The following is a 24,661-nucleotide window of genomic DNA, read 5'->3' as shown; positions in this document are numbered from 1 at the left end:
TTGTTAGGCAAATAATTTTTAGCTATAGAGGTACTAAAATTAAAGTATGAAATAATTAGATTACACATTTATTTGCTTGATAAGTTGCTGCCATTTTGCATTGTTTCTATTTCTAACAATTTATTTTGCATAATAGGTTTGTTCCAATTGCTTGCGATTTTTTATTAAGAACCTAAATTTCAACGTCAGCCACAAAACTATATGTAATGTAAGGCGACGTCTAACATGTACAAGTCTCTCAAACGGTGTATGGTGCAAAGCCGTAATGTAATACTACTATTGCTTATAATAGCTTCCTAGAGTAGGTGTGACATTGGGTCTTTCAAACAAAAATTGTGGTGCTTAATTAATGGTGGCTGAAATTGTTTAAAGAATAATTTTGTGCCATATGTTTAGCTCGATGGTGAGGATAGATATTGCTGATTTTAGATAAGATAAGATTAGTATAAATTTTAGAATTGTGAGTTGGGTTGGGCGTAATTCATTTTTACATAATCTGACTTGTATAGAGGAGAATTGCCCATTGTCCTCATTTAAAGATATATATATATAGGGGCTGCTAATTTAGACTCAGTTGGGTCTAAATTAGCAAGGTGCACCTTTTGAGTTGGACAAAAAGACCTTTTCTTTTTTAAAAAAATAAAATAAAAAACATATTGGCGCTGATCCAGTGTCGCGCGCCTACCGCAGGACCACCGTTACAGACCGTTGATTTCCATCAGACGGCCAAGAGATGATCTCATCATGGCTGTCGGATCAATCAGACAGTCCATATCATCCATCTCCATGATAAGCCAGCGCGTGCACCACACTAGATCTGCGCCTGGAGAGAGAAAATTTCATTTTAAAAAAGCAGGACACGTGTCAACTGCTGGGTGGTTGGCGTGTTTTTTTTTTCATTTAATACTTTAAACTCAATTATTTCGTTGTAAATTAATTTTTTATTTTTTTATTTTTATACCAAAATTCATAATTTTTTTTTGTCTACAAATAGAGACTTGGTTCGTTTGATTTGGACAAAAAAAAAAATTCAATTTTTCACTACCTTTAATTATCTTTATATAATACTGTGAAACCATTTAGCTGGTAGAATGGTTTCACAGTATAACTCTCTGAAACCATTTTACTGGTAGAATGGTTTCAGTGAGTAATTTCTTAATTGTTTGCTTCTGAAACCATTCTGAAACCATTTAGCTGGTACAATGGTTTCAGAGCGTTGTACTTTGAAACCATTTCACTGATAGAATGGTTTCAGGGGAGTTGATTTTTAATTGTTTGCTTCTGAAACCATTTTACTGCTAGAATGGTTTCACAGTATAACTCTCTGAAACCATTCTTCCAGCTAAATGGTTTCAGAAGCAAACAATAGTTTTTAATTACCGTTTTATCTCATTTAATTAACGAAAAATAGTTTCAGGTCTCAAAAAATTTCATAAAATATACCAAAAGTTCCAGAATATTATCTAATATTTTATTAGAAACAAATAAAAACACAATTGGTTTCAGAGTACAAATCTATGAAATTATTATTATTATTTGTTAAATGGTTTTAAATAATCAGCGGAATTTGTGAAAATAATTTCATGACTTGAACTAGGGAGAGTGAGGTACACAAGAGGGTTCTAAATAATTCATAGTACTTTACATAAAATTTTGGAAATTTTTTATGGAATTATAATATTTTTAATTACCTTTTTACTCATTTAATTAACTAAAAATAGTTTCGGGTCTCCAAAAATTTCATACAATATACCAAAATTTCCAGAATATTATCTACTATTTTATTATGAAAAAATTAAAAAAAATAGAACCTCCCTGAGGCCGCACGCGCCCCCACGCGCCGCCGGTGAGAGTGGGCGTGGGCGACGCGCACTGTTCATCGTCCCTCCCACCCGTTTTATGCAGAAACGGGTCGCGCGACCCGGTTTTTGACCCGGTTCGATCTCCCTCAATACTCAACGAAACTCGACGTTCCTTATATGGATTTTGATCGTTTTTCAATTTTACAAAGGTTTCCGGTATTAGTTTTTGAAATCGGCGTTCGATTCGCACGTAAAATGAGGTCGAAATTTGGAAGAAATTTAAAAAATGTAATAGTTGTTCTATTGTTTCAAAAAAAAAAAAAGGTATTTTTATGATGCAAATTACATACATGCCCCAGTTGCTCTATTGTTTCAAAAAAAAAAAAATGGGTATTTTTGTCCAACTCAAAAGGTGCACCTTGCTAACTTAGACCTAACTAGGGTCTAAGTTAGAAAACCCCATATATATATATATATATATATATATATATATATATCCTATCTATTAACAATAGAAACCGCTTCACATAATACTGTTAGGGGCAAAAGAGGCGCGTACCCAGCACCTTCTCCCTCGTCCCCCGACGCTGTAGCTTCAAGAAAATTGCGCGTTTTTCAAATCCCTCTCCAACTGAGAATCTCACTTTTGTCCTTCATCACTGTAAGATTTTGATTCTATTCCTTTTATATTCTTATTTTGATTCTGATGCTTGCTCAGCACCTACTTCTCCATCGCAGCATCACACAAGTTTTCCATCCACCTTATAAATACCCTAATCAATGGTATGTCTTCATCCTTCGGATTTGAGCCCATTTTGTTGCTTTTAATTGTAAGTTGCTTTGTAATGGATTTTTCATTTGAGTTGGTTTCTGATTTACATCCATGTAGGAAGGCATGGAGAATGAAGGTTAGGGTTGTAAGGATTCCTCATCTCAATTCTTGGTAAAGTTCCATCTTCTCCATGCTTATTTTTTCTACCCATAACTTTTATGCATGATAAACATTTTTCCCTTCTCATTTCACGCACTTGAAATATTTGTTCTTTTTGCAAATTTATATGCCAGATTGTTAAAATTTGTGAGTTGTTATCCCAGTATCAATTTTAGTTAAACTACTTGATTTATCAATTTTAGTTAAACTACTTGATTTTGGGTGTGGGTAGTAGTGGGGATAGAAATAGAATTAGTAATTGAGATAAAATGCATTGCAGGTGTTTGATAAAATGCCCATGTGGAAAATTGTGGTAGCTACAATAGAACTATAAGTCATGGACTTAATTTTGAATGTCTTTATCTGTGGCCTTTATAATATGCATCATTTTAACAATATTAGACAGGTTTTTTCAGATATAATCTTCTAACTATACATACAGTTTTCTTTGTGTGCATAAAAAATCTCTGGCAAATACTATATTCTAAAGGTTTGTACACAATTTCATATCAGTTTTGCCATAGGTGGGTCATTATTTTCCACAATTCTGTTAGCTAAATTAAATTTGAAGTATTGATTCAATTATGAGTTATTTGGAATGGTTGATACATTGATAGATGATTATATAAGTTTGATTCACTAGGCGACGAGATTCAATGGACAACTTTAGAAGACAATTGTGAGTTGTGGAAGGTAAAGTTAAGCATTTTTCAGTTTAAATTTACAACCAAGAGGAGGAGTTAATTTGCAAAAGCACAATGATTGGTCTTAAAATGAGTTTTTCCTTCACGTTAAATAAGTTCTTAAACTGCATATCTTCTTTTTGAAAATTCTTACCAGTTGAATTTGATCTCAATAAAAAATTGTTATTCAAGTTTTCTTCAACTGTGTATTTAAATATGATCTGATCCAAACCTTCCAATATTCATGAGGCATGCCTAATATTCTTATGTTTGGGTTCGATTGTCTGTATTTTTAACTCTTACTGTTATGTTCATTTTCATTACATGTCATGTTGATTTTCATGGAGTATTATTTTTTTACTATATTGATATGGATATATTTTGAAGAGGAAAAATTGTTGCACTCATATAGCACAGTTTTAGGTAGGGATCTAATTCTTTTTTTATAGCTATATTTGTTATAAACTTCAAAATGAGAACTAGGTTGCTCATGCATGATATTATATAACTCTGCTTTTCCTGTTAGGCTTAACTTTGGGTATGACTTCGAATTAATTAAATTTGTTAGTGTCTCACTGCCTTATTTCTGGTTATGATATTTACTTAAATGTCATCATTTGTATTTTGTTAGTATTCTTTTGTCATCTCTCTTTATGTTATCAGCTGATGCAAATGTTTGATTTTTTATTGCATGCCACTTTCTAATTCAGTGGACGACAATTTTTTCCTAACCTTAAGATGGTTTTGGTCTGCAGATCCCATGATTGTTCCAGCTATTGGTAAGAATCCATACTCTTAACAAAAGTCTTGCCAAATGTTAACCGGAGATACCCCATTTTGGGTGTTTTTTGCCTTTCCCCGTTTGTTATTCATCTAAATTTCTTTTCAACTATTAATTTGATTGAATGTATTTCTTCTCCATGAACACAATCGGGTGAGAGAGATTCTCTCATGATTTTTGGGTTTTTTTCTCCTCATTTATTGTTTTCTTTTTCTCTATTTTTTTCTTCAGCAACAGGAAATAATGGCAGAAAGTTTGGTATGAGAGATGAAAATTGCTTGACTACATATATGTATGTAAGGTAATTATAGAAAGGGATGGAAAGACGCATCAATCATTTATTTTATCTTTTGTTTTTGTAGGTTATGTTTATATTTTTGGGCTAAGAAACATGGTTCAAATATTTTAGAAATGAATTCATTGAATGAGAGATTGATGAAATTTACTCTTCAGTTATGGGCTTTTTAATTTATGAAATAACACTTCATTTTGAGTTTTATTTGTTATTGGTTCATTACATCTTTTGTTAAGATCTAACTAATTCTAAATAAAAAAGAATGAAATTCTAGACGAAGTTGAGTTTTATGTTTTTGTTTTTAATTAGTTTTTAGCGTCTTCTCTTTCTAAGATGTCTAATCCAGTGGAAATTTAGAGTCTTTGGAATCAATGAAAAATACTTTTATCTTCTGCAATGAAATGTTATATATGCAATGAAATGTTATATATGCAATGAAATGTAATACATGCAATCAAGTGTCATAAGAACCGTTTGTTATTTCTTGCATATTGGTTCCTCTGTGTTTCAAGGAATTTGATCCCTTTTAGGAAAGAAAGTTCTTAGAACTCATAAAGGTCTCAAACTTTTGGTCATTTTGTTTTATTTCATTGCTTTTTGTGTTTCAGTAATTATATATTTTCGTAAATCGTATCTATTTTAATTTTTTGCATCAATTCATTTCTTTCTTGGTGCTTGAAATATGCAGGAGCTAAAAGTAATGGAAAGAAGAAAAATTATAGCTTTCGGGGATTTTGGTCATCGAGCATTTCACAAAGGAGTTTGGAGCTTTTGTCATTCTCGTAGGTAAACTACTTTTAATGACTTGCTTATGGGAGATTGCTCCAGCACAAATTTTTACACTATACATATTTGGTTTGATAAATTTATGACTAATTGAAATAGATTACTATACTATACTGCATATCTAATAAGTTTATGTCTAATATGAGTAAGTTTTTATTAAGATTACTTATTTCTTTTAGCGTTGTTAAACTTTGGCATATTACTTTTTGTGCAGTTCATGGAGAAAAAGAAACATTGTTTAAGGTTTTAGAACCAGCAGTCGCTGAATACTTTTCATTTTTGTTTTCCAATAATGCAAATACGAGATCTATTTATTTTTTGGATTTTCAATTCAGCAGTTAACTTATCATTATTAATATTTTTTTTGTGGTTAGAACACATTGGATAAAATGGGTTGCTAGCTATTTCCTGAAATAAAATTACATTTACCAATATTGTATAGCTTTATGTTCAATTTCAATTTCATTTGTAATGTGTGGCTGTTGTTCAATTTCAATTTCAATATTGTATAGCTTTATGTTCAATTTCAATTTACATTTACCAATAAAATTACATTACCAATTTTGAATCCCAGTTAATGCCTTAGACTCAATGAAATGTGTGGCTGCTGTAAAAAGGAAAGGAGAAGTGCAAGAAGAGGATATTTGCATGAAGTTTCTTACTTCCTTTTCATTGATGAAGAAAGAGGTAGTACATTAATTTAATTTATTATTGCTATCTATCTTTTATATTTGTTCATCATCATAAATAACAGTACATGGGATGCCATCTTATTATATTAAACAACCACTTTACTTGGAACATGTACTTATGATTGTATTTTATGCTATTAGGTGAGTGAAGATCCATTCATCTTGCTTCTTGCAAAGGTAGTAGAAGTTTTATGTATTTTGATTGTCTTAATTTAATTTTTTTCCCGGTTGATTTGGAAGAAGCTGAATACATAGTGTTCAAGTACATATGGTGAATAGAGGAGGAATAGAGAAATACAACTTATGATATGAGGTTGGGACTTGGGAATTTGTAAGAATGTGACAAATTAACTATATCTTTATGAATTGTTGATGTCAAACATGAATACAAGATTGATCAAGTAGTTGGTACTTAGAGAAAATTTGTCTCAATGATGAAATTGGTAATGTCCATGTTAAGAAAGATTGTGAAGGCTGTGAAAATTGACAATGATGAATATGAGTTTAAGATTGTGAAGGTTGTGTCAATTGGACTTGTTTTATCATTTTTTTTTTCTTCTTTCATTTATCCTTTAACTTTAAGTTCAGTTTATTTATAGTTTTTAATATTTACAAAATAAATAAATTATTATTACTTTTATCAAAAGTGATTGAGACTTTTAAATGCTTTTGCTCTAACACTATGTAAGTTTTTATTTGGTTTTAGACAAAATGATAATTACTACCGTGAGATTTCAGATTCAAACATAGATCAAAGTTTTAGCTTAATAATATTTCCATTTATAAATATTTTGATTTAAAAAAAAATATTGTCAATCTAGACATTCTAAAAATTGTTTATAATTAATTATGGTGTCAATAAAAACATTTGGAGTTTGATAACGATAAAAAATTAAGTTTTTTTTTCTTTTCAAATTAACGTCGAGTTCTAAATACTATGTAAACATGTTGCACCCGTGCGGTGCACGGGATTAACACTAGTATATATATATATATGGGGGCTGCTAACTTAGACCCAGTTGGGTCTAAGTTAGCAAGGTGCACCTTTTCAGTTGGACAAAAATACCCATGTTTTTAATTTTTGAAAGAATAGAGCAACAGGGGCATTTCTGTAATTTACCCAACAATACACGCGCCCCCAACTTCTTTTCCCACCCCCCAGGACACGTGTCACGCTATTATTGCATAAAATCCACGCGCGTGCATCACACACGCCGACAAGCGCGCGTGGTCTGAAGGATTTCACGGAGAGAGAAACTTTTTGAAAAGGCAGGACACGTGTCACGCTATTATTGGCTGCGTTAATTTTTTTCCATTTAATACTTTAAACTCGATTATTTCGTCGTAAATTAATTTTTTATTTTTTATTTTTTATACCAAAATTCATAATTTTTTTTTCTCTACAAATAGAGACTTGGTTCGTTTGATTTGGACACAAAAAAAAAAACCCAATTTTTCACTACCTTAATCTCATTTTTCACTACCTTACATCAACTCACTGAAACCATTCTACCAGGAAAATGGTTTCAGAGTATGAATCTCTGAAACCATTCTACAAGCTAAATGGTTTCAGAAGCAAATAACTAATAATCAACTTACTGAAACCATTCTACCAGCAAAATGGTTTCAGATTACAACTCTCTGAAACCATTGTACCAGATAAATGGTTTCAGAAGCAAACACAATTAATAAATTACTCACTGACACCATTCTACCAGTAAAATGGTTTCAGAATACAACTATGTGCAACCATTCTACAAGCTAAATGGTTTCAGAAGCAAATAACTAATAATCAACTTACTGAAATCATTCTACCAGCAAAATGGTTTCAGATTACAACTCTCTGAAACCATTGTACCAGATAAATGGTTTCAGAAGCAAACACAATTAATAAATTACTCATTGAAACCATTCTACCAGTAAAATGGTTTCAGAATACAACTATGTGCAACCATTCTACCAGTAAAATGGTTTCAGAAGCAAACATTAGTTTTTAATTACCGTTTTATCTCATTTAATTAACTAAAAATAGTTTCAGGTCTCCAAAAATTTCATAAAATATACCAAAAGTTCCAGAATATTATCTACTATTTTCCTGGTATAATGGTTTCAGTGAGTTGGTTGAGTGGTGCGTGTTAAATTACAACACACAAGTAACGTATTTAGTAGACAAAAAATGAGATTAAGGTAGTGAAAAATTGCGTTTTTTTTCGGTGTCCAAATCAAACGAACCAAGTCTCTATTTGTAGACAAAAAAAAATTATGAATTTTGGTATAAAAATAAAAAATAAAAAATTAATTTACAACGAAATAATTGAGTTCAAAGTATTAAATGAACAAAAATCACGCCCAGCCAACCATTGTGAGACACGTGTCCTACTTTTAAAAAGCAAATTTTTCTCTCTCCAGGTTGTAATCCAGTGTGGCGCAGGCACTGGAATCTGATGGATCAGGATGATCTGGGCTGTCTGATTGATCAGACAGTCTTGATGAGATCAGATCTTGGCTGTCTGATGGAAATCAACGGTCTGTAACAATGGTCCTTCGGTACGCGCGCGACACTTGATCCTCGTCTATTAATGGTTTCAAAAGGTGGGGCGCGTGTACTGTTGGTGTAAAATTACAGAAATGCCCCTGTTGCTCTATTCTTTCAAAAATTAAAAGAATGGGTATTTTGGTCCAATTGAAAAGGTGCACCTTGCTAACTTAGACCTAACTAGGGTCTATGTTAGAAAACCCCTATATATATATATATATATATATATATATATATATATATATATATATATATATTCCTGGTTGCAACTGATGTGGAGATGAGGATTACCTCACTTGTAAACACATTTATTTCATTTTGCAACTGATGTGAGACTTTTTAACACATTCCCTCGTGTCTATAATTAAATTCGAATCACTAGACGGATTTGAAATTTTTTTGGTCCACTGACTCCTGACATGGTTCATAAGAGTGGATGATTACTGGTGTACCATACTTCATCATCTATGTCAATGTACCCATCAGACTTACTACGATTATCCGGATGTCGTACTTCAATACCCAGTCTCGATTCCACTCTGGTTAAGCTTCTTCTGATACTGGATTCCATCTTCAGAATCCTTTACATCCCTGCGTGCTCTAACCACAACTGAGCGCGTCAAACTAGTCCATCCCAAACACACCTCTTACTTCCAACAATACGTCACATGTTGGTTCCAAATTCCTCACCCCGCTTGTTGGTGTCACGCTACTTACTCCTATGGCGTCAACTACTGCAGCTCCAACATCAACTTCCAAAGTTCTTCAACCTTACTTACATATGAGTTTGCGCTTCTACTTTGTTCTTACTACTCGACCTCCTTGGTCCACTTATGGCCTCAACCGTAATACCCTGCCTACCATACACAATACTGAGTTGTACGAGCTCGACACACAATGATTTCAGCGTAAACGGTCCAACTCCAAAGGGTCCGTACTACTTAGGAATGAATTGAAATGACTCATGACAAGGTCTAATACTGAATCGACATGCTCTGGCACCAATTATAACACCCCAACTAAATTGTTAAGTCGAGATATGTATAATTGAATCTAAGTACATTAAAATTACATTTCATAAAGTCAATACATGGTTAGGGTTACATAAATCCATGAAAGGAATCTAAGAAGTTTGTTTCGTCAAGAAAAGTAATCTAATGAAGTTTGAACTGTTATTAGAGTTTTAAACTGCAATGTGAGTTTTATCATGATCTAAGAAGTTTTTTGAATAAGCATGATGTAAGAAGTTTGCACTCTTGCATTAGTCTTAAAACTTCAATGAGCTGCGACAAAAAGATTTCAACAAATTGAGGCTTTTAACATAAGTGGTGATTCAACACCCACAACGCATCAAGGTTCCCAAATAATGTAAGATTAATAAGAAAAATGTAAGATTTGATATCGAAGTTGATTTTATAATATGAGACAAAAGTTATGCATCTAAATACATGTTCTAATAAACAGGATGGAGAAGGTCACGAAGCAAAAGGTTTCATATACATTTCATTCATTCATTACTTCAACAAAAATTATGAGATTCCACAACTGCAATATGGTTACACTCGAATGGTGTTCAATATTGGACTATTATATCAGGTGGTGTTTTTGTTTTTACGGAATGAATCATTAGTCCCACATCGGAAATATCAGAATGAATAGTATGGAACATGTGTTATAAAACAGAAGTATGCGAGACATTTCAATTTACTTACCTGGATGGGGTCAATTGGTGATCAAGAAGGCTCATGGCCTAGGCAAGTGACCTCCATTGCACTTAGGAGGGGTGCTATCCTATGGTCTACCCAAGTGGTGGAGCCTACATCATAATTTGTTGCAGTGGGGGCTGCGTTCGCGCGGCCTCTCCCAAATCTAGTTTCTAATGATTTAAAATGTAAGTAATTGGCTTTCTGTGTTCACATCATTATTTGCCGTCCGGTTTTTCATTTGGCATCTGCAGATGTTTGCAGTCTTCAATTGGCGTTTTCTACAAAGTGGTTCAAAGACAAGTGTAGTACTCATGTACCTGAGGTTGCTGATGAGTTATGAGCATATTACTTTTGCAAGTTGGGGACTTTGAAGTGTTGGATTTTGGAATTTTTTATAATTGTAGTGCAAATGTGTCGTGCTTCTCTACTGTGTTGGCACATCTTGTGTTATAGTATTAATAAAATTTCCTTAGCAAAAATTACACTTGAGGCTTTTCTACACAAAATTCGTCATGTGTAATAGATCTTAAGAACCTCCTTGGCATTAGAGATAGAAGACGAATCCATCTGAAACCACTATTTCCCTTCCTCTACTGGGATTGACTTGCTTAGGAGGGGTCCCATTCCTTTGGCAAAGGCCCTACAGCTCTGAGAGGTTTCTTATTCTATCCGGATGATGAGCATGCACCGAGTGAAAATGCTTACTCGCGGGGCTGACGGCAACACCATTAATCGAACGAGTCGGGATGAGAATCTCACATGGCCTATCAACATTCCACAAGCTATATTCTCTCCGTTTTTTATTCATATTGCTGCAATTGCTAGTAATACAGAAATACAACAGGAAGTTAGAAATTTCTGGCCTAATGAATGAACAATTTTTTTATTATTAAGAACCCACATTTAAATCAGAATCAGCCACAAAATATGTAATACTAATGCTTACAGTAGCTTCCTAGAGTAAGTGTGACATTGGGACTTTCAAACAAAAGGGTGAATTACAATCCTCTTTAGAGAAATTAAAGATACTTTGAAGTTGTACTTTTAAAATCTTGCTACGATATTATGCAGACACTTGATTCCTAATCTTCTTCAATGAAGATTAATGTGTTTTGTTCTTGAATGAAATGTCAAAGTACTCACTCCTACTTTGATGAAATTCAATTGTTTTTGTTGCTACAATGTCTCCTTAGCAATAATCTTTTGTATCGAGAATATCCAACTGACTGATGTACTACAAACAATGCATTTAAAACCAGTGTTACTTCTTCGGTGATCGATATTATAACACCCAAATTAAATTATCTAGAACTTTTAGCCAGTCATATAAAATTGGTACGCGGTACATTAAAATCAGAAGGAAATTATGTTCAAATACATCAAATCCACTCACCTGCAAAGTCTACATCTACTTAATCTTGTACTTTTATTTTTCCTTTTACCGGAGTACAAACACTTTTTTGTGGTGCCTTGTAGATGCCTCAAAATCTATTCTTAAAATCTTAGGCATGAATTTTTATTTTTTTTCCCATTGTTTAAGGTGGATGTTCCTTAGTTAGGCAAAAATTACTTGTCAAAGGTGTTACTAATCGGTTTGGTATTGCCCATGTTGAATATTTACATAACGCAATTGATGTACTTTGTCTGAGATGCTTGTAAAATTCTTTTTTACTTATAACTTGTGATTTGAATTCCAGGGATCTTCTTTGCAGGATCCAAGTCTCTTATGTCAAATTCTTTTGACAATCACGTCTTCAAGTTTTTGTTCTCGTCCATATATAAGCTTGATACTAACATTTCATTGACATAAAGTAGAAAAAAGATATTACCGAACTTATGTCTCTGGAAGAAGCAACAATGGTCATCGTTGCACTTGCGGAAACCTTCCTTGTGCACGAAGCTCTCAAACATCTTGTATCATCATCTTCTTGGAGCTTGTTGCATGTCATAAAAAACTCTTCTTTAATTTTCATACCTTACTCTCCTTTTTTTTTTTTTATTAGTTTAAATCTTTAAGTTAGTGCATGTATATCTTGTCATCTAAGTTTCTTCGAAGAGACACAGTCTTCACATAGCTCTTCATCGACATCAAGAATTAACACATACATGATAGTATTGAGCCTCAACGGTCGAATTGATTAATAATGTGTTAAGTGCGGCTTTTTTTTACTGCAGTGGACCCAGAGGCATGTTATTATATCTTTAAGCATATAGTGCAAAATGAATTTTATATCCATGTTACAAGCTGTACAATGTACATATGCTTCTACAAAGCTATCTTTGTTACTTTCAGTCAAAAACATTAACTAGGTTGATCGGATTCACTATAACCAGACGCTTGTGCCAGCTCCGATAATTTTACTTCACCACTCAGAACCTACAGGAGATGAAAGATGTAATGAGATCAAAACAAATTTTAGCAGAGCAGATCAGAGCGGTTCACGGTTATAAATTGCAGTTTTTGCATAAGATATTCTTTACCTGGCCATTAATAATCCATGTAGGGAAACCTTCTATTTTTGCGTCTATGCACGAATCGATCATTTTAGTTCCTGTTCGATATCCATCAGGAAAACATTCCACATAATCCAATTGCTTGGCGGCCTCACGTCCGAACATCTGTATCAAGAGGTTGAAGTAAATAATTGTGCTTGAATGCATGTTAGACAAGATTATCAAGAATAGAAAATGCGTTTGAAAAAAAATAAAATGAAGTTACTGTGCTGTGATATTCCTATATCAGGGAATTAGATGACTAACAAGAACAGTAAAGTTTGCATGAAGATGTAAAAACAGAATTTATGATTCTAATTGAAACCAAGAAGAGATCTTCACAAAGAGTGTCCATTAGATAGTGAGGCCTTTATTGAAAGTTACATTGCTGAAGTTGGATTCTGACAACTAGTTTGATCTTTATACAAGTCATTCAGAATTGACTAAAATCATGGCAATTTCATCGAAACAAATGAATGGCATAGATCACGAATGATAATTGTTCCATTTAGTAAGGCTAGAAATTTTAAAAGGAACTATAAGTAATCATGTACCGCTTTTTGTTCCTGACAGTGTGAACACCAGAAAGCTCCATACATTTTAGCTCCTATGGAGTGCAAATACTTTGCTAGAGACAGAGCAAAGGGGCTTGAAGGAGTTGTAATCTCGGTTGCAAAATATGGCAGCTCAATTATAGCCATGCTGCAAAAGTAGACAACAAACAATTTGTGAATTTCAAATTCAAATTGTATCTCACAGGCATAACAATTCACCTTGATTCCTTCTCAACCGAGAAAAGGAGAGACCAAAGCTAACATATGAGCGTGACAACACTAATGCTAATTAATTTCATTATCAAAACTACTTGAGGGTTGCTACTTCCATTTGCTATGTATTTGTGCCAAAACCCAAATTAGTTCTAAAGCACAGAACATATATGAAGGCTGTGCAAAGTGTTCCAAACCAGAATAAATACATTCTACTGATGTCATATCAAACTCACCGTGAATAAAACTGAACATATGAGAAAAATTAAATATTTGATAAGGGAATATTAGCCATGAGCTAAAAGCCTGATTGTAAAATTTCATGAACAGACAATTCCAACTTCAAAGTAGGCATCAAAAGACGGTTCAAAATGACAATTCGAGACTAGTTTTTCACTGTTAGAACTTAGAGCCCAACCTTGTTTACTGGGCCCAGAGGTTCAATTGGTCCAGCAAGTAACTAATGGGCCTAAGAATGTGTACTCATGCAAGAGAAAGAAGAGTGTTGAAGGGAAAATAAACTGAGCTGGCAGCATGACTGGAAAGAAGGAATTATGAAACCATTTCTGTTAGAGAAGTGTTGATAAATAGAGGGAGGGACCTGGGAGGAGGTTATCTTTGAGAATATTGAAGTTGTAATAGAATGGAGAGCCACTGCTCTATATAGGGCCCTCGCCTTGTGGCAGATAGAGTTTTCTCTTCTGTAAATTCCTTATTTTCTCACATAATAGTACAAATCATTGCTCTCTAAATTCATGTTTCGGTTCTTAATTTCTGGTTCCTAACATTCACCTAAAATTTGTTCAACCTAGTGAAACCGCAGCTATTGATGAGTAACAACACGATTGTACTACATCTCCGGTAAAATGAACCAGACAATAAATTGAAATTATTCAACATTATAGGAGAGCTATACAATAATATTCACCTTGAGGAGGCAGATTTAGCGCTGCTATATGAGGTGTTCAGCGTGAGAATCACCAAGCTAGCAATAATCAATTGCAAGCCTAGTTGTTTATACTTCTCTTGCAATCCAATGTCCTGTAACAGAAATTTCAAAAAAACAGTATCAATTAGACTGCAACACAAAAAGGAAATGCAAAATTAGATAATAAAGGCTTTAACATAGGTAACCTTGAGTGTGATAAAGAATAAGGAGAACGACAAGAGAACTGAAAGTAGGCAATAGGAGCAGGATGATCCAGAGAACGATGTAGTTAGAATGTACAAAAAATAAGCACTGGCAGTTGCCATTGAGGTTGTACTTCCAAGCAATATTAAATGAGCATTGGATCTGTTAATCCCAAAAGGCAAATTGTTCTTAGTAGCTAACTGAAGACTAAGAGCAGCTACAAAACTATACGCAACGATCCCAATCAAAGGAAGAGGTACACCTGTCAAACATAAAAACCGCTCTCGGTCACACGTTTCAAACACAATGTGTATTGTTCATAACAGCAAAAACAAAAGCATGATACACATACATGTAATTACATACAATCACTTCTCTTAAAATTGGGAACTTCTTGACAACTTCTATTTTCTTAAATTATTCCTGGTATCTAGGTGTTATGTTATGTGACAGAATTTGGGCCGGATTGAATGGACTTATTTGAGTTTATCGACTGACATAAGCACTTACGAGACAGTTTGAGAATTATGATATGTCTATATGCTGTTTATAACTTATCTCCATAAACTCTCCAAGAAAACTTGAGGAAACAACTTATAGCTTATATAAATAATTTGACTTACAAGTGCTTATGCTATAAACACTTGATTAAGTTGTTTATCCAAACGAGGCTTAGTGCTACTTAGATAGATGAACACCGCAAACAAAATTTAAAGGAACAACACCTAAGTCATTTCCGAAACAAACAAGATGCATAAAAGTTAGTTACAAATTAGTTAATAGTTAGTTAAGTAAAGAGATTATACCAAAAACGACGGCGTAATCACTATTAAGTATATTGGAGCAGGTGTCGCCGCCGACGGGGCAAAACACATCGGAGTCAGTGAGCTTAAGGTAAGCAAGATACGAAGTTTCGAGAAATCCGATTCCGGCAATCCCTGAGATGAGCTTATAGGTCCAATCAGAGGTTTCTGGTTCAGAAGATGAAGATGAACATTTGAGAGGTGGCACCTTCGGAAGGTGCCAATTCTTGTATAAGAGGTTCGGCCTGAGTTTGTTCGGAGAACGGTTGTATTGAACCGGAGCGAAGAAACGTGAAGACGACGGTGATAATAGTGTTGCGACGGTGAAGGTAGCCATTGAGAATCGGAAAATTTATGGCTACTTTCTTCACCATTTCGTTGATGAGTTGTTGTTACTTTGTTAGTTGTTTGATTGGACAGTTTTTTTAGAATGGGCTTTGTTTAAAGCCCAATTTCTAAGGCCAGTGTAACGGGCTGTGTTTTGATGAATTTTGCTCTTTGGACCCCTATATTACTCTCGAGTCTTCCAAATATATTTTTTTCTCACGTTTTTTGTATCTTAAATATTAGAATTAGAATATAAAAATGTATGAGTTTAATAGATATGCACCGACGGTGTAAAATAGTTTTGCACAATCGTCCAATAAACAACCATTATTTTGCCATATCATATCAAGAAAGTGGGGCGGAGTGGGGTGATGTGACGGAAAACATGGTTGGTATTGGTTGACAGTGTAAAATTATTTTACACCGTCGGTGCATATCAATTAAATCCAAAAAGTATCTCATAATATTTTATGATATTCTCTTTGTAATTTGTATTTGAACAAGCAATACTAATGTGATATTAATATTATTATTGGAACTCTAACCTCATTCTCTTCTCATATTTTATATTTCTATATTACTATTATGGTATAAGAACATGAATCGATCCACATTTTTTTTTATAATCATGAATCGATCCACCTTGAACCACTTGTTGCATTCGATGTTGAGTTTCCAAAAATTTGAGAATTTCTTCAGATAAATGTGTTTGACAACATTGTTAATAATTTAAATATTGAGTGACTTTAGAATATAAAACGAATATAAAATCACATAGAAGATAAGATAATATTATAGAGAGTATACACATATTTCTTTGAATATAATTATTAATAACGTTGAGTCCTCCTTGTATTCAGAATTTTTTAAGCAATGATATGAGTTAAGTCTGTTTGTTTAAAAAAAAAAGGTTAAATATATTCTTGGTCCCTATAGTTTCCGGAATTTTCGTTTTACTCCCTGGAGTTTGTTTTCACATTTTTTAGTCCATGAAGTTTCACCGGTCAATGTTTTTAGTCCATACTTTTCATCCAACTTGTGTATACTTTCACATTTTTGAATGATTTTTTGTATTCATGTTTATCATATTATAAGAACATTTCCGATAAAAAATTAGAATTTTTTAACATAAGATGAATTATTTATGAATTTTTATGTGCAAACAACTAAAAAATTCATATTTAATTCATCTTTTGTTAAAAAAATATAAACTTTTGTAACAAATATTCATATAATGTATTAATCGTGACCGCAGGAAAAAAAAAATTAAAATTTCAAACTGTAGGCACGAGTTGAATGAAAAGTAAGGAGTAAAAACATTGACTGGTGAAACTCCAGGGACTAAAAAGTGTGAAAACAAACTTCAGGGACTAAAACATAAATTCTGTGAAACTATATGGACCACAAACATATTTAACTCAAAAAAAATTATTAATAACGTTCAAAGTTTGAACCCCTTAAACTATGTCCTAGCTATGGTCCTGGCTCCGCAACTTCCCGAAACAAGCTTTAAATATCATGTTAGCAAAAGAGAATACAAAATACACTAAAGACAAAGCATGATTCTAATAAAACTGATTCTAATAAAAATAGAGATTTAAATTCACGTCGTGGTACAAGGAAGTCTAAACTGATCCAAAACACAGTGTCCTCTTTTTCTACTACCTTATCCAACTAAAGTCCCTAAATGTGAATCCTACACATAACAATGAGCAGAATAAAACATAACCGAGTAACCGGAATCACACAACTGATAAATAGAAACAATATTTCAATTCACGTTCCTGATGATGACATGAGAGTGCCATCAACAATCTGAATTTTTTTGGACGATCTACGGTTTAAAGACAAAAAAGACTTATGATCAGATGACATATGATGTGATGCACCCGAATCAAGAATCCACGTGAACGAAAAAATACGTGACAAGCCAGAGGGCATAATTAATTTTTCTTTTTGGTAGTCATTTTGCCAACTATCGTCAATGTCAATGTTGAATCAACGACACCAATCACACACTTAACTTGGTTGTTTCAAGCAAAGGACATCATCTAACCCAATATCATTGCAGCTTCATTGGACGAGGTCCGTGAAAGTTCACTATGATTTTGATACTAGTTGGTTTGATTTTCCCTTTTAAAGGGTATATTTGTAACAAGTTTAAAACTGACAAGCTTTAACTTGAGAGGAGAGCGTTAAAATATAATAAAGTATCTCATAATAATTTATAATATCTCTTTATCCTATGATTAGTTTATATTTTTAGAGTATATCATAGTGTTTATATATATATTTTTTTTTGTAATCCTTATTTGAGCAAGCAATACTTATGTGATATTATTGGAACCCTAATCTTCTCTTCTTTTTTCCTATTTTATATTTCTATATTACTATTATTAAATCAAGACTGTTTCATTCATAAAAGTTGTGTACACTCATTTTGATGTCAAAAAACATGCGATGTGTGTTTTTAACCAATTATTTTTATATTGTACATGTACAAATTGGATGCTATCTTCCGAAAATGCAAAAAGGAGATTTTCGAATGCAACTTCTAAACTGTTTCAAAATTACACATGTTTTAAAAGTTATCTTCCGAAACCCTATGAAATTTACATGACTTGTAAATTGTAATAGAGAACCTAACGGTCCGTTTGTCGCGTAGGATATGATAGAGATATGATAGGATAAGAAGCTGGATAAAAATATGATAGGATAGTGACATGATAAGCACATATCATGTCATGTGTTTGGGGGGGCACACATGATAAAAAAGATGATAGCATTATTTTATCATATTCTGGTGCACACTTGATCTTCACATAAAACAGTAAATGTTTTTATTTATTTATTTTTTGTGTTTTTGTTTTAATTAACAATAAATGTAGTAACAAAATTATTCTTATATACCACAAAAAAAATCTTATAAAATAGTTTCATATAATTGTACAAAATAATATATCGATAAAATGTGCTATAAAAATTGTTTCCAGAACGATTTGTAAATTGAAAAATCATAGAACTTGAGGTAGAAGAGAGAAAATAGATCTTTCTTATTGTATCAACAAAACTAAAAAATAGATTTTTCTTACCACCTATGGCAATTTAGCACTTATGGGGTTTCACATATTGCAAGATATATACAATTGGCGATGAAGATAAAACTCAAAACGGTGGCAAGTAATTAGGAAAACAAACAAACAATGTCATTTTACCCTTTTCCAATCAATAATTTAGGAACATAAGCACCAAATTTAAGAATTAAAAGTAACTCGATTGGGAACATATAAGTGCAAAAAAAAAAAAAATTAGGGGGAAAAATTGAAAGTTAGACACGAATTGAGAGCAGGAGCAGGGAGATAGGGAGGTTGTTGATGGAAAAGAGTGGGAGAGAGGAGACGGTTTTGCAGAGAGTGAGAATCGAAAGAGGTCCTAGCTAAAAATAAGAATAAGAATAACAAAGAGCCAACATGATATGATTAAAAATTGGTTAAGTTTATCCTTTCCTCTTAGTGCACCAAACAAAGGATTTAAGCATGATAGGTTAATTTTATACTATCCTGTTTTCCTATCCGACGCACCAAACGGGTCCTAAGATCTTTATTTTTTTTTCATTCTAACCAATTCCAAATAGAGAAATTCTTAGGATATACAAACTCTAACTAATTAAACACTCAAACACAATAAATACTTGCAAACACTATTTGGACTTTGGAGTTTTAATTTTTAAACACAATAAAATTATCTGAAATATATTCTCAAAAACGCAAATGACATATCATGTACTATTATGGATATAAGTTCACTCATTTTGTAAATTAATTATCTTCTAAAATTTTGTGTTGGAAAGTTATCTTCAAAATTATCTTCTAATGGACAAAATTGAATTTTTGGTGGGCTGGAAGTTATAAGGGCGACCAACAAAATTCCATTTCCCTTTAAATTTATATTTTTATCCTTGTATAAACTATAGAATGTATTTTGTCAATTTTTTTCTATTAAAAATCATATTTAAATTAGGAAAATATGTTCTAAACTTTATTGGTTAGGACAAAAATGTAAATTTAGTGGATAAGTGTAATGTTGGGGAGAGAAAATTTCTATTTTGAGTAGGTGAAACGAGAGGTATTCTTGTCTAGACACAAAGAATTTAAACACAAATTTAAGCACACACGTAGATTTACAAAAGTAAAAGGAAAATAAAATAATCGCATCAATTAACATCACTTTAATGATTTTCTCTTTTAATTTTTTACCTTTATTATGAGTGTACCTAAAATAAAATTATTTGAATTTGTGCCTATATTAGAAATTTCTCCGTAAAACTATGTTGGGCCTATAGAGAAGGTCCATTGTAGTGGGGATGAGGGATGGGGTTGCCACGTGTATGTCCATCCGCATAGGAATGCGTAAACTTATCCAATCCAATAATATTCACTGATGAGATTAGGACAACTTCCGGTTCTTAGGTCTTCGGTGGTTGGTCCCACTTGTGACTGAGTCTTTATCCCTGCAACCATACCACTCATTACGTGTCATCTAGTAATCTAACACTAGCAGGATAATTGTTACCAACCATTTTATCCACAAGTAAAATGTTACCAGGTGGGAATAAACTAGGCGGAGTTAGACTTTGCTAAACTCGAGTCTCGCCTATTAAAAAGTCGAAGATCTGAGCTTTACTTGTGACCTATTATAGGCTTAATTTTTAGGTTTGAGCTCAGCCTTTCAAAAGTCTGATATGATATGTTAGTCTATTTAAAAGCCTATTTCACATGAAAATATTTAAATAAATAATTATAGTTATTTTTAAATATACTTATAAACCAATAAACCAATGTTCCTTTTGATATTTATCATGATATCTTAGAGAACTTGACTATATATGTTACGATATTTCAATTATAGTTTATAATAAGATATTTATATATGTCTTTACCAAAAAAAAAAAAAAAAAAGATATTTATATATGTTAAAAATTAATGTAGATTAATAAACTTAAACTACCGAAAAAGTTAATAGATTTATAATTTAATAAAGTACAAATTTTAATATATAAATAATATTCATATTAACTTAAATAGGCCGGCCTAGTAAGCCTTAAAAACTTTTTTTAATGGTCTGCGGTCTGACATTTTTAGCTAAATAGACTTATAAAAAAGTTTTAATCTGCTCTATTTTAAAAAATAAACTGGTCTGGTTTGGCCTTATAGGCTAGGCCATAGGCCCCTGCCTGACCTATTCCGACCCTTACATAACACTCTTCCATGTATATGATAATATAATATAGAACATATAAATCAATTATTTCCTCCGATCTTAAATAATATACGAGAAAGTCTATTTTTTAGATTTATTGAGAATCTGACTCATCTAATTCATATTACGAATAAATACATTATTGATAAATAAGAAATGTACTTAACTAAATTATTGAATTATTACTAGTGATTAGTATAAAAAAAATGTAGAAAATTGATTGAGTGTTGTTGTATATAAAGATGTATGGGGGGAAGAGTTTAAAATCTTGAGTTTTACAACAGCAACCTCAAAATATAATTTCATTCATAAAAAAGATAACCACTCGTTTGCATTGCATCTATCTAATATCTATTATTGTTGTTCAAAATAAAATAGTAAACGGCAACGATGATAGCAACGTCGTTCGATGTCTCCGCCGTTTGCTTCCATTCATGCCCTCCAATTCTACGGAAGAACATAACAAGGTGTCTGTCACACTTCAATCTATGTTTTTGTTTTCTTCTTTTGTTTACTACTTTATTGTCTCTGTTTTCTCAACTTCATAAGTATTACTTTTATTACGTGCAGATTTTCGTTTATAAAATCTAATTCCAACATTAACATGGAACACAGAACCGTTGTTGTTCAACCAAAGTTTTCAAATTTCCGGTAAGCATAATTCACAAGCTTCAATAAAACAGAACCTTAATGTTGTTGATCATTCATAACTCATAAGTAACGTGTTTTATTGTTTTATTTATATTGAAGCACGATGTGTAGTTTAAAAGGGAATTTGGAGGACACTATTGTTGGTGTTCCAACTTCAGTGCCAGTGCGTGTAGCACACGAGCTTTTTCTAGCTGGTCATAAGTATTTGGATGTAAGGTAAATTAATTATTAACCAATTTAATTAAGACTTAAATATGTTTTTAGTCACTAAAACTACAAAACTATATGTAATTTGTAGGACTGAAGATGATTAAATACATGTAATTAATTGTGATTTGGAAGAAGCTAATTAATTAGTGTTTTTTGTGATTATGCAGGACCCCTGAAGAGTTTAATGCTGGACATGCTCCTGGTGCAATTAACATACCTTATATGTATAGAGTTGGATCAGGTTCTATTTCAATCCTCAAATACTATACTAGTAGTAGTAATATACTATGTTTAATGGTAGTTATTGTAATATTATCAGTTTTGAGTTTAGCTTCTTAGTTGATTCATATAAGTCTAAGTTCCCTTCCAATGAAAATTATTTAGTACTACTTGATGTTTACTCATTAGCTTGTTCATTGAACTTGGAATTTTACTATAAGTCCTATGCCTATGCCAAGGCATATAATGCACATGATAGTTCCTACATTATGTCAATGTGTGAGACTCATATTTGAAATGCAAGCATTTCATTTGAAAGCTCAAATATAGATAAAGCGGTTATTATTGTGGAGGGTCATATAAGTGGCCATCTTTTCATTCTGGATCCTTTAGGCCTCTTGAACCAAACATGATTGGTTGGATTAATCTAAAGCCCGAGATATACTATTCTTAGCCATTTGATTAATCCAACGATCGAAGTTTGGGAAAAAAAGGCCGTAAAGATCTAAGTCGGTAACCAACTCATTAGAGTCTTTTATTTTAGTGTATTTGTATATTCATATGTTGTATGATGTCGATGTAATTTTTTTGTTCATGTGTTCAGGGATGACAAAGAACAGCAATTTTGTTAAAGAGGTCTCCTCACAATTTAGAAAAGAAGATGAAATTATTGTTGTGAGTACACATATTGTTTGCCAGTAGAGTAGTCATTAGATTCTGTGAAATTTTCATGTACTCCAATCCAACTTAACTAATCTGTTAATGTTCTTATTTTTGTAGGGATGTCAGCTTGGTAAAAGGTCTATGATGGCTGCCACTGACTTGTTAGCTTCTGTAAGCCTTTCAATGCCATAACTTTAATATTTAGACAATTGCGGTTGAAATCAGTGTTTTCATAGAGATACTTAATTATCTTATATCAATCTTGAAAAAGCTGAGCTCAAAGATTGTGTAGTGACACATTTTTTGCATTGTATAGGGATTCACTGGACTCACAGACATAGCTGGTGGTTATGCTTCATGGACCCAAAATGGACTTCCTACAGAACAATGAAGTATTCTGATTGGACCTGAAACTGTATATAGAATAATAAGTATAAGTATTCTGGTTGGATCATGTAAATGCATAAAAAGGAAGGTTGTGGGTGGAATGATTTTATATATTTAGATATCAACAATTAATAAACTTTATTTATCAAACTTTCCAAGGAAAATCTCTCTATTGGCTTCATGTGTTGTTGATGATGCCATCCCATCTTTATAGTTCAAAGATCAAACCATGATATATTTAATGAAATAATGCTATAGCTATATAACTCTGTATGATACCAAGAAGAAGAAATCATGACATGTAAGTCTACAAGACTATAGCCACTAGTGAATTTGCAGAAGCTAGACTTTGTAGCTTATGTAGCTTCTGCAAAATCACGGTAGGTCACCTTGATTCTGACATACTTAGTGTGATATCAAACATACACATATGGCACACATCATTATGTGGCGCTTGACATCATTATGTGAACTTATAAAAACATAACACTCAAAAGACTTGGTACAAATAAAACTAATCTAAATTGGACATTTAAACAACAAGGAAAAGGCCATTTAAAAAAAAAACATGAAGTTTTTTATCTGCAAAATCAATTTGAATCACACTACTGAAGTCTGTAGTTCCTACACATCTTTTCATTATCATGATACTAAGATCTCGAAGTGTTTTTTAAGTCTTTTTGTTCAGTACAAAGAATGGAAAATACGATGAATAAGAAGATATAGAAGTGTTTTTGTTAGCTTAGCAGCACTGAAAAGCTCATGGTTTTTGCTTCTATATTTCCTTTCATTATCATCAGATTTTTACGATCTACCATTTTGTACATGCATATTCATGAATAATTTGATTTTGGAGTGTTGTTGCTAAGTCCAAAGAATGTTGAATGAGGTATATATAATTGAGTTTTGTTGGAGGATAAAGTGTGGTAAGTGGGGAGTAAATTTTCCAAGTTCTATGTATTTAGTCCCACATCGCCCATATGCAAAACAGGATGCGTCTGAAGTATATATAAAAGCAAGCAAAGTTGGGTTGTAGAAAGCATCTTTGCGCTTGGGGCAATGACGCAGCTAATGAGGTACTAACCGAGGCGCGTCTATTGCTGGTTGAAAACTATTTCCAAACCCCCTCTTAGGCTTGGGGTCTCCTCAAGCCTTCGAGAATTTCTGGAAGGACTCCCTTTGGGGTAAAGTCCTACAATTTTAGTTTAATATTTTATTTTAATTTTCTTTGAAACTAGAATTAAATTTTTGTTCATGATGTTCACAAAGTTTGTTCGTCAAATCAAAAAGAAATTAAAGTATGAAGTTTGCACTCTGTTATTAGAGTCATAAATTCAATGAAATTTATCATATCTAAGAAATTGTGCACTGTTATTAGTTTTAAAACTTCTGTGAGTTACGACAAAAAAAATCAACAAATTGATGCTTTAAACAGAAGTTGTGATTCCACACACATGTATGGGCACGCCATTGAATCTTGTAAACTCATTGACACCGCAATTGGAAAAATAGATACGAATGGAGATGAATAACCAATC

General features: G+C 32.6%; 2 protein-coding genes, 1 long non-coding RNA gene and 2 other non-coding genes across 15 annotated transcripts; 4 read left to right on the top strand and 1 right to left on the bottom strand.

Annotated features, from left to right (window-relative positions):
• The first annotated feature begins 2,295 nt into the window (after positions 1–2,295).
• On the top strand, positions 2,296–6,498 carry LOC123905620. Of its 11 annotated transcripts, XR_006808433.1 has the most exons (10): positions 2,296–2,463; positions 2,541–2,585; positions 2,692–2,745; positions 3,176–3,257; positions 3,377–3,426; positions 4,127–4,195; positions 4,429–4,498; positions 5,181–5,278; positions 5,853–5,965; positions 6,112–6,498. It is a non-coding gene; the product is annotated as an uncharacterized LOC123905620 (long non-coding RNA). The 11 variants fall into 11 exon arrangements; XR_006808439.1 differs by lacking the exon at positions 3,176–3,257 and having other exon boundaries at positions 4,172–4,195; positions 5,865–5,965; XR_006808431.1 differs by lacking the exon at positions 3,176–3,257 and having other exon boundaries at positions 4,172–4,195.
• A 3,712-nt stretch (positions 6,499–10,210) lies between these two features.
• LOC123911905 lies at positions 10,211–10,369 on the top strand. The gene has a single exon (XR_006810778.1). It is a non-coding gene; the product is annotated as a U1 spliceosomal RNA (small nuclear RNA).
• A 2,032-nt stretch (positions 10,370–12,401) lies between these two features.
• LOC123905619 (thiol-disulfide oxidoreductase LTO1) lies at positions 12,402–15,799 on the bottom strand. Its single transcript, XM_045955298.1, has 6 exons — positions 15,411–15,799; positions 14,607–14,866; positions 14,401–14,513; positions 13,260–13,407; positions 12,694–12,831; positions 12,402–12,589 (listed from the first exon to the last, which is right to left on the bottom strand). The coding sequence occupies exons 1-6, from the start codon at positions 15,742–15,744 to the stop codon at positions 12,515–12,517; spliced, it is 1,068 nt and encodes a 355-aa protein (XP_045811254.1). The 5' UTR covers positions 15,745–15,799; the 3' UTR covers positions 12,402–12,514.
• A 5,425-nt stretch (positions 15,800–21,224) lies between these two features.
• LOC123905618 (thiosulfate sulfurtransferase 16, chloroplastic-like) lies at positions 21,225–23,272 on the top strand. Its single transcript, XM_045955297.1, has 7 exons — positions 21,225–21,460; positions 21,564–21,644; positions 21,744–21,860; positions 22,022–22,095; positions 22,678–22,748; positions 22,854–22,907; positions 23,053–23,272. The coding sequence occupies exons 1-7, from the start codon at positions 21,384–21,386 to the stop codon at positions 23,125–23,127; spliced, it is 549 nt and encodes a 182-aa protein (XP_045811253.1). The 5' UTR covers positions 21,225–21,383; the 3' UTR covers positions 23,128–23,272.
• An 892-nt stretch (positions 23,273–24,164) lies between these two features.
• Positions 24,165–24,315, top strand: LOC123911921. The gene has a single exon (XR_006810790.1). It is a non-coding gene; the product is annotated as a U4 spliceosomal RNA (small nuclear RNA).
• Positions 24,316–24,661: the final 346 nt, after the last annotated feature.

This window comes from Trifolium pratense, linkage group LG2 (assembly GCF_020283565.1).
Source record: "Trifolium pratense cultivar HEN17-A07 linkage group LG2, ARS_RC_1.1, whole genome shotgun sequence".
Lineage (NCBI taxonomy): Eukaryota > Viridiplantae > Streptophyta > Magnoliopsida > Fabales > Fabaceae > Trifolium > Trifolium pratense.
Note: the sequence above shows the minus strand (reverse complement) of the source record. Positions and strands in the feature narration are given on the sequence as shown.